We start from the raw sequence: 10,000 nt of genomic DNA, 5'->3' as shown, positions 1-10,000 counted from the left end.
CGAGAGGAGACGAGAGGAGGGAGAAGGGAAGGAGAGACAACAGAGGAGACGAGAGGAGACGAGAGGAGACGAGAGGAGACAAGAGGAGGGAGAAGGGAAGGAGAGACAAGAGAGGAGACGAGAGGAGACGAGAGGAGACGAGAGGAGGGAGAAGGGAAGGAGAGACAACAGAGGAGACGAGAGGAGACGAGAGGAGACGAGAGGAGACAAGAGGAGGGAGAAGGGAAGGAGAGACAAGAGAGGAGACGAGAGGAGACGAGAGGAGACGAGAGGAGGGAGAAGGGAAGGAGAGACAGGGAGGAGACGAGAGGAGACGAGAGGAGACGAGAGGAGGGAGAAGGGAAGGAGAGACAAGAGAGGAGACGAGAGGAGGGAGAAGGGAAGGAGAGACAAGAGAGGAGACGAGAGGAGACGAGAGGAGACAAGAGGAGACGAGAGGAGGGAGAAGGGAAGGAGAGACAACAGAGGAGACGAGAGGAGACGAGAGGAGGGAGAAGGGAAGGAGAGACGAGAGGAGACGAGAGGAGATGAGAGGAGGGAGAAGGGAAGGAGAGACAACAGAGGAGACGAGAGGAGACGAGAGGAGGGAGAAGGGAAGGAGAGACAAGAGAGGAGACGAGAGGAGACGAGAGGAGATGAGAGGAGACGAGAGGAGACGAGAGAAGGGAGAAGGGAAGGAGAGACAAGAGAGGAGACGAGAGAAGGGAGAAGGGAAGGAGAGACAAGAGAGGAGACGAGAGGAGGGAGAAGGGAAGGAGAGACAAGAGAGGAGACGAGAGGAGACGAGAGGAGGGAGAAGGGAAGGAGAGACAAGAGAGGAGACGAGAGGAGACGAGAGGAGGGAGAAGGGAAGGAGAGACAAGAGAGGAGACGAGAGGAGACGAGAGGAGACGAGAGGAGGGAGAAGGGAAGGAGAGACAACAGAGGAGACGGGGAAAAGGACACAAAGCATCAACGGGAGGAGACGATGAAGAAGAGGAGACAGGAGGGAAGATGGAGACTTTAACATCATCACTTTTAAACACCTCTTTGTTTTTGTTTTCATTTGTTTGTTTGTTTTTATTTGTTGGGTTTCGCAAAACCAGGAAGCTGTTTGACACTGGCGGCGGCCTGAAGCCTCCTGGGTGAAGACAACCCGATCTCTCTGCGACATCGTAAAATCCTCCTGATGGACTGCACACAGGAGGAGGAACCGACGTCACCTGACACATCGTGTGTGTGGTCATGTGATCAGCTGTGTGGTCATGTGATCAGCGGTGTGGTCATGTGATCAGCGGTGTGGTCATGTGATCAGCGTGATCAGCGGTGTGGTCATGTGATCAGCGTGATCAGCGGTGTGGTCATGTGATCAGCGGTGTGGTCATGTGATCAGCGGTGTGGTCATGTGATCAGCGTGATCAGCTGTGTGGTCATGTGATCAGCGGTGTGGTCATGTGATCAGCGTGATCAGCGGTGTGGTCATGTGATCAGCGGTGTGGTCATGTGATCAGCGTGATCAGCGGTGTGGTCATGTGATCAGCGGTGTGGTCATGTGATCAGCGTGATCAGCTGTGTGGTCATGTGATCAGCGGTGTGGTCATGTGATCAGCGGTGTGGTCATGTGATCAGCGGTGTGGTCATGTGATCAGCGGTGTGGTCATGTGATCAGTGTGTTCTCCGTCTTACGGTGCACGTTCTCCTGGTCGCCCTTCAGGCCCTGGATGATGCCGGTGTACGCCTCCAGACAGCCCTCCCTCAGCTCGTTCAGGTAGTCCACCATGTCGTAGTCCGTCTGAACACAGAGACATTAAAGGTACAATACGTCACATTTCTGTCTACAAACTGAAGACATGTTGTTGTTGTGTCTCAAATGTTTCCTGTTTGAATTTGACTTCTGTCACATCTTCAGCTGCAGTTTAACAAAACAACTCCCATGATCCCACTCTACTTCTGATGTCATCAAAGTCTTGTTATTGTTTTAAAGTGAGACGCCCCCAGAGGCAGAACGGAAACACGTTAGAGACGAGTTCGACTGCTGAAACAGAAACTTAACTGATAAACAAAGATCTTCTTTGAACGCAGAAAAACATAAAATCTTTAAAACACTGAAAAAATACAGTGATGGCTTAAATAAAAACTGAGACGCAGCAGCTCGACGTTCACGAGCAGCTGGAGATCAAACCGACGACCTGCAGCCTCTCCTATCAAACTATGTTTACGAGTGAGACGCCGCCGCCGCCGCCATGAAGTGAGGTCAGAAAGTGTCTGAGCGTTTGTGTTTCAGTGTGTGGAGGTTTGTTTTACATCACGGTCAGCGTGGTGCATGATTTATCATCACAGACAAACAGCTGATTAATCAATAAAAACAACCTTCACCATCATGACATCATCATCGGCTGTAAGTCCAAGTTAAATGACATCAAATAAATAACTGCACAAAAGTGATGAGATGATGTAATTCTCTGCAGACACCAACATCTGCACATCTGGATTCTGTAAAAATCACTAAACTGGAGGAGCTCTGACCTCCGACGCACCGCGCCGCAGCAGCGTTTGTACTGCTCAGACTGCCTCGGGAAGATTCTGTAGACGGCGCCATCGAGCCACTTTCCTCACACTGACGCTCTAACAGGTGTTTTATAAATCTGTTTTTGTGTGTAGATTTTAGGCCGTTGTGAAACTTTAGTTTCATCAGTTTAAATGAGTCTGAACGATGAGTTCAGTTACTGAGTCAAGTTTCACTTCCTGTCTGAAGGGACCTGTGATGACAGAACAATGTCATAAATGACTTCCTGTGTGTGTTCACCTTGTCGACCTGAGCCTGCGAGGCCTGCTGCAGGGTGTCCAGAACGATGTCCAGGTATTTCTTGAACTCTCCTCCGATGGCCAGAGCGATGTCACCGAAGGCAGAGAGGATCTGAGGTTTTACGGACCGATGGACGTTCTCGTTCTGGAAACAGAGCTCATGTTAGAACAGAGAAGACGGTCTTTGGTGGGCAACACTGAGGGACAGACGGACGAGGAGACTGAAGGAGAACCAAAGGAGGAGGATTTTTTTTTAATTGTTGATTATTTCAGGGTTCTTGTACTTTTTCCAAAGTTAAATTCAAACACTTTAAAGGTCCTTTTTCAGTCTTTTCCAGCTGTGAGAAATTACATTTTTATATAAATTTCTCTTCAACACATAAATCTGATGTTTTTGTTCTTGATGTTCTGTGATATAATTCCACAGCGTGGGAAAAGATTAAAGGAAAACACAAAGCTTCAGAAAGAACCTGACTCAGCTCATATCTGACTTTACATTTAGTTTCTCAGTTTGATTTTTAAAAACACTACAAAACTGCTGCTCACTGACCATCCTGTCCAATCACAGCTTAGCAACTGTAACCAGGATTTACACCAGCTTTAAGAACCCTGTTGTGTTCTCCATTCATCACTTGTGTTTTCTCTCTAAAATGTCAGCAAATTCTGAAAAATGGCTCAAAGATTCAGAGTCAAACACGTTTTTAGATGTTTTGTTTGACAAAAAGTCCAAAATCTGACTACCTTTCATTTATGTTCATTAATGATGTTAAAAAGCAACAAATCATCACATTTAAGAAGCTGCAGCCTGGAAATGTTTGAAACAAAATGACTGAAACCAGTAACTGATGATCAATCAGCTAATCAATTAAATTAACTATCACTGCAGCTGAGGTATGTAGATGATTAAAGAGGAAGTGGAGAAGAACAGGAAGTGTGTGAAGGTCTCAGATAAATGTGGTTTGTTTTACATCACGGTCAGCGTGGTGCATGATTGATCATCACAGACAAACAGCTGATTAATCAATAAAGTTCATCACAGAGAAGAAGAGGAGGAGATGAAGAGGAGAGAAGGAGGAGCAGAGAGGACAAGGAGAGGAGAGAGGTGAACAAAGAGTCTTCCTCCTCTTCCTCACCCCGAGGTTCTCCAGCAGCAGCTGCATGATCTCGTCACAGTAAGGCAGGATGTTGGACATCAGAGCTCTGCACAGGTCACAGACCAGACCCACCGCCGCCAGACACACCTGGAACATCATCATCATCATCATCATCATCATCTTCATCCACAGGTCTGTACTATGAAACAGGTTCAACAGGTCAAAAACATCCTGTGTCGTGGCCTTTCTGCAGCCGCTCTGCCTGAAACGAGTCATTTTAGCTCCGTGTCTCAGTGAACGCGATGATCACATGATCACAGCGGGTCGTACCTGATACTCAGCATAGTTCTTCAGTCCGATACCCAGGAAAGGTTTGAAGGCATCCATGTATTTCTGGAAGTCGCCGCCCAGAACTGGAAAAAAAAAGACACACACACACAGTGAGATTCAGCCTCCCGCAGACACACACCACTGATGGTTAGTGTGTATTTCAGTGTGTGTACCTTCGACCAGCGTGGACACGGCCATAAGAGCGTCTTCCTGGACGCCTCCAGAGCCAGCGGTGCTCTGAAACATTCTGAGCAGAGACGCCATCACCACATCAGAGATCTGCAGAGCGTCCTGATGCTGCACCTTGCGCAAGACGTTCTGCAAGAATGAGGAGAACACACAGGAAACTGAGGCCATGACACTTCTTCAACAATAAGAGCGTGAACAAAGTAAGCATGTTTGATGTCTCACCTGTAGAGTGGCACACAGCAGCGACTGCAGGTCATTGAACTGGATTCTGTCTGATGTGCTCTGGATGTGAGACTGCAACACAAAGGAGGAGACAGCAGACGCTTTCAAATTAAAAGCATTTAACAAACTGCTACACTTTCAAATGGAATTAAAATTCTAAAGCAGTATTTTCTTTATTTCGTTACATTTGGAGAAACTCATCTCTGCACTACAGCATTTTTGTCATCTCATTCATTTCAACTGGTTTAATTCTTTGTGTTTTTAGATGTTGCAAAGGAATATTTTCCAAACTTTTTACAGGCTTGTGAACCTTCAGATGTTCAACTACATACAAGGTAGAATCTACTGGAACTACTTTCTTTCTACTAGAGAGAAAATAGTTCCTCCATGAAACTGCTCCCGGGATTATCGTTTTTATTTTGGGGTGTACTGTCCCTTTAACTTCAGAGACACTCACAGATCAGTTCTATCAACACCAGACACACAACCATCACAGTAACGGCTTTGCTTTTTGTTCACACATGAAGTCTTTGAGTCTGAAAACTGATCTGAAGGTAAATGAGTGATCTCTGGCCCCGCCCCCAGGAGGAGTCTCCTCCCCCTAGTATCTCACCTCCATCTGGAGGACCTGCTGCAGTCTCTCCATGATCACCAGAGTGGTCTTCTGGACCGCAGGGTAACAGTCCTTGGCGCTGTTCTTGACAATCTCCATCAGAGCCTCGTAGGCAGCAGAGCGCAGGTTGTTCTGGTGACCATCTGGCCTGAGAGCGCGCGCACACACACACACACACACACACACACACACACACACACACACACACACAGACACACACACACAGACACACACACACAGACACACACACACACAGACACACACACACACAGAAACACACACACACACAGACACACACAGACACACACACACAGACACACACACACAGACACACACACACAGACACACAGACACACACAGACACACACACACAGACACACACACACAGACACACACAGACACACACACACAGACACACAGACACACACAGACACACACACACACACACACACACACACACACACACACACACACACAGAAACACACAGAGACACACACAGAGACACACACACACACACACACACAGAGAGAGACACACACACACACAGAAACACACAGAGACACACACACACACACACACACACACACACAGACACACACACACACACACACACACACACACACACACACACACACAGACAGACACACACAGACACACACACACACAGACAGACACACACACACACAGACACACACACACACAGACACAGACACACACAGACACACACACACACACACACACACACACACACACACACACAGCATCATCAGTACTCGACCTGATCCTTTATATCAGATCAGCTGTTCAGACGATGACCACAGCGTCGCTGTCATGTGATTGGCTCCTGCAGGTTTGAGCTCGTTACTTATTTTGAAGGGTCAATCTGTTGACAGCACATTGATCTATTAATATATTTATGGATCGCATAAATTTATTTTTTCCTTATAGTCAAAATCACAATATAACCTGCAATTTTTAAATGTCAGGAGGAACAAAATGTGTTAAAATCAGATTCTACGGACTCAAGAAAACAGCTTTGTTTGTGCAGACCCACAAAAATCACACCATAAACACTTTAACATGGTTTTCAATTGGTTTCTCAGATATTTTTTACATGAATCTGGTCTCACAGAGCGACCATGTTGGCGGACTGCAGACTCAGTGAAGGACCATCTGCCTCTGCTGTACATTCTGTTTAAAGTCTCAGGACAAATAAAAACAAGACATCTTCGTGCGTCTCTACAGTCTCATCTTTCCTCTCTGCTTCAGTGAGCAGCTGAACGGTCAGCTGATTTTACACTGAAACCAGGAAGTGTCTGCAACAGGAAGCTGTCACCACAAACACTGAGTGTGACACCTCATCTTAGAGACACTAAAACTGCTTACATGATTTTACTTTGTATTAACTTCTGTTACGTGCCACAGAGTCTGTGTGGTTCTGTGTTCTCCTGTGTCCAGGTTCTGCTCCTCCCCCCTTGCAGATTGCAGTGATTGGCATCAGGTGCAGCTGCTCTGCTCTGAGTGTGAAGCAGGTCAGGACCAGTGGACCATTCAGCAGATGGAGGTGTGCATTTGGTCGTCTTTGTCAGGTATTTTGGACACTTGTTGTTAACTCTCATGTAATCTGACACATTTGTTAATAAAAGAACCTTTGTTTAAATCACTTCGTCTCAGTTTTCCTTCCTTCCTTTTTCTCCCAGGTAAATTTATTTAATGTTGCACCCCTCATCCCCTAGCACAACTTCCCTACAAAACATCATGTCCCATCAGCCCCAGCGTGTCCCTGTCTACCTGTCGGTGGTCTCCAGGAGTTTCTGGACGATGATTTCGAAAGATGAGGACAGACAGTAGGTGCTGGGCTCCTCCTGGTCCTCTGCAGCATCTGTGGCTTCATAGGCTGCTTCAGCCAGAGATGAGAAGGCCTGACAGGAGGGACGGAGACAGACAGAGGGACAGAGCCGGACCAGAAGACACAGAGACGATGTTAATTCACCCGCTTCAGACTGTGTTTGTCTTGAAGTCACAGTGTAACAACACGTCCTACTTGGAGGTGAACGAGCAAACATCAGATTGTTCCAGTTTTCCCTGGTGAAGACGTTCTAACCCTGCGTTTCCCAAACTTACTTCCTGCAGATTCACTTTTTTTAAAATGACAAACCATCACGATCCAATTCACAACAGGCCTCATCAATATGTCTTGGGCGAGTTCATGTATATAAATGCACTTTTTTTTATTGCCATTTCCACATCTACACCTCTTAAAAACGTCATAAATGAGAAAGAAATGCAGCCCAACTACAAATCTATTATTAGTTCCAAGAACTAAAAGGTTCCTCATGGACAAAACTGTGAAACTAATAATCTGTTTCCACCACAGGAACCATGTCAGGTCCTCCCAGAGTCCTGACCAGTGGAATCAGTACCTTTTTATACCTAAATCAACATGTATGTGCAGGTTTTTAAACACGGCTAAAGAAGCTAAAGACGACCGATCCTTTTCCTAGTTTGTCTGTTTGCTTTCTGACGTGTTGCCGGGAAGCTGAGACCGAACTTCACCGCTCACCCAGCAGACGTTGGAGGCCACTCTGGGCTCGGCCCCCAGGCCCTCAATCAGACACTGCAGCAGAGGGGCCAGGTACAGCTCGTTAATGGCGGCTTCAGGCAGCAGCTCACAGATCCGCCCCACCGTCCATGCCGTCGTGTCCCTGACCACCACACTGGGGTCCTTCATCAGCTCGATCAGGGTCGGCATCGCCTGCAGGACGGGACAGAAGATCTATTTAGTGACTGACCTGTGTGACGGGAGTTTAAAGCCGGTTATTTAGTGACTGACCTGTATGACGAGGGGTTTGAGCTGGTTGAGTTCAGGTCCTTCCAGGATGGATCCGAAGGCCATGACGGAGGCGTCTCTGTAGCGCCAGTCAGGGTGTTTGATGTGTTCTTTGATGAAGGGAAGAACATGAGGAACCACATCATCCTCACAGCAGGTGGCCAGCAGCATCAGACACACACCTGCTGCCTTACAGGGGTTCCAGTCATCATCGTCGTCATTCTCGTCCTGCAAAAGTCAAGGTCAAAGGTCATGTGAAGTGGTCAGCTGTTTATCTACAACACTGTGAGCAAAAAGGCCCAAACTTCAGAGAGGTCCTTGCATATTCAAACTTTAAAAAGAATTAGGACTGCCTGAAGAAAGAAACTCTTTTCTTTCCAACTAGAAAGTAGTTTCCACATGAAACTGCACACAACAAGGTTTGTGGATTATCTTGAGTAACCGTGTCATGATTCCTGGACGGAGACAGTTTGGAGTCTTTCAAATGTATTTTTGGGGGTGAACTGTCCCTTTACTCTTATTGAACATTTGATTTGACATATCCAGGTATTGATAAAAAGCAGGACTGCAGACAGAGTCCAGACGTGTTACCTGTTTTGTGAGGGTCTGGGTCAGGATGGGGACCAGGTACTGCAGGGCCCCTTTGGCATAGAATTTACTAGTGTGCTCTGGGGGACGTCCCTGCTCCGAGGCCTGCCATTGGATGAGAGCAAACAGGAAGACGGTCAAAAAGGAGGTGGTTTTGATGAACTGAGACTTTAAAAATGTGCACTTACACACCTCTGAGGCCTCGATGGCCAGGTCCATCTCCTCGTCACACACATTGGACCAGAACTCGATGCCCTGTAAGGCCACTTCATCGATGTCGCTCTTCATCGCCTCAATGGTGATCTGAGAGGAGGACAACATGGCAGATGAAACGAATGGATATATACACAAATTAAATACACAAAAGAGGTAGAAAGTAGTTAAAGTGACAAAAAGTGAATTAAAATCAAATCAGTTCAGTAGAAACCCAGTGAGCTCTCATTTAAAGTTAGTACTGGTCTTTACTGCAGTTCAACAACAATCGAAACATTTTATTTTGTAGGAACTGTGATGTGACGTTAGATCGACAAGAACGCAGCAGCCTGAAACTGGTAAAAACAACGAGGTGTAACTGACTTCATTTACCTTCTGACCCCTCCAGGAAGCTGCAGTTTTAACAATGCATGCAAACTTAACTCTGATTCTGTTCAATTACTGAATCTGACCAATCACAACTTCCAACTGTCGCTTCCCTCAAGTTCCAATCATAGCAGTTCCTTGTGCAAACGTCGTACACGTACGTTTCAACCAAGTCAAGGTTTCATTGTTTACTTTTGTTACTGACATTTATCAACACTTTGTACACCTTCGTATAAGTAAGTGCCACTCTGACAGAGTCAGTGTGAAAAACCCCTCGGCATTTCAGTTAAGTTACTCTGAACAGAGTGCAGATTTATTCACCCTCAGTGTTTCCTCGGCCCGCCGCTCCTAAATCCTAGCCGCCACTCCTTCAAATTTCTTTTCTTTTCTTTTTTTTTTTTTTTTATTGTTGACGCAAACACACCGCCGCCGCATCTCTCCGCCTTCAGAACAGACTCCTGTCGGTTACTTGCGAGCACTGAGGTAAACTGCAGGTAACTATCTTGCTCAGTATGGAAATATACTCGCGCGTACTCATTTGCATGATGCTAGCGTTGTTTGGGGGGCGCGGTCGTCAAGCACGTCAAGCACCTAGGCGACAGGGCGGAGTCAGAGGAGCGAATTCCCGAATTACAAATAAACAATAAAGCAGCGAATCACCGGCCGGAGAAGAGGTAGACGTAAGTTATTAGCTTGAGATAACTGGACATAGATTTTACAAGTTAAACAGACGTTCACATGTTGATGACCAGCTGACGTTACGTAACTTA

The 10,000-nt window shown here is 46.6% G+C and overlaps 2 protein-coding genes and 1 non-coding gene across 3 annotated transcripts in view; 1 reads left to right on the top strand and 2 right to left on the bottom strand.

Moving 5' to 3' along the window:
• The window catches only part of LOC146308892 (serine/threonine-protein kinase WNK4-like), a 107,435-nt gene that overhangs the window by 81,898 nt on the left and 15,537 nt on the right, over positions 1–10,000 (top strand). The window lies entirely within an intron of this gene.
• The window catches only part of kpnb1 (karyopherin (importin) beta 1), a 26,113-nt gene that overhangs the window by 5,686 nt on the left and 10,427 nt on the right, over positions 1–10,000 (bottom strand). Inside the window, exons 8-19 of the mRNA XM_084743640.1 lie at positions 8,844–8,954; positions 8,655–8,756; positions 8,067–8,291; positions 7,797–7,988; positions 7,025–7,155; positions 5,233–5,380; positions 4,620–4,691; positions 4,382–4,526; positions 4,209–4,291; positions 3,918–4,025; positions 2,786–2,929; positions 1,666–1,771 (exon numbers count right to left, since the gene is read on the bottom strand). Coding sequence (XP_084599766.1) covers positions 1,666–1,771; positions 2,786–2,929; positions 3,918–4,025; positions 4,209–4,291; positions 4,382–4,526; positions 4,620–4,691; positions 5,233–5,380; positions 7,025–7,155; positions 7,797–7,988; positions 8,067–8,291; positions 8,655–8,756; positions 8,844–8,954 — 1,567 coding nt within the window. The remainder of the gene's footprint in view (positions 1–1,665; positions 1,772–2,785; positions 2,930–3,917; positions 4,026–4,208; positions 4,292–4,381; positions 4,527–4,619; positions 4,692–5,232; positions 5,381–7,024; positions 7,156–7,796; positions 7,989–8,066; positions 8,292–8,654; positions 8,757–8,843; positions 8,955–10,000) is intronic.
• On the bottom strand, positions 1,062–1,201 carry LOC146308894 (small nucleolar RNA SNORA79). The gene has a single exon (XR_014772543.1). It is a non-coding gene; the product is annotated as a small nucleolar RNA SNORA79 (small nucleolar RNA).

The sequence above is a fragment of the Lutjanus erythropterus genome, chromosome 19, assembly GCF_056507025.1.
Source record: "Lutjanus erythropterus isolate fLutEry1 chromosome 19, fLutEry1.hap2, whole genome shotgun sequence".
Lineage (NCBI taxonomy): Eukaryota > Metazoa > Chordata > Actinopteri > Lutjaniformes > Lutjanidae > Lutjanus > Lutjanus erythropterus.
This window is presented reverse-complemented; position numbering and strand designations above follow the sequence as displayed.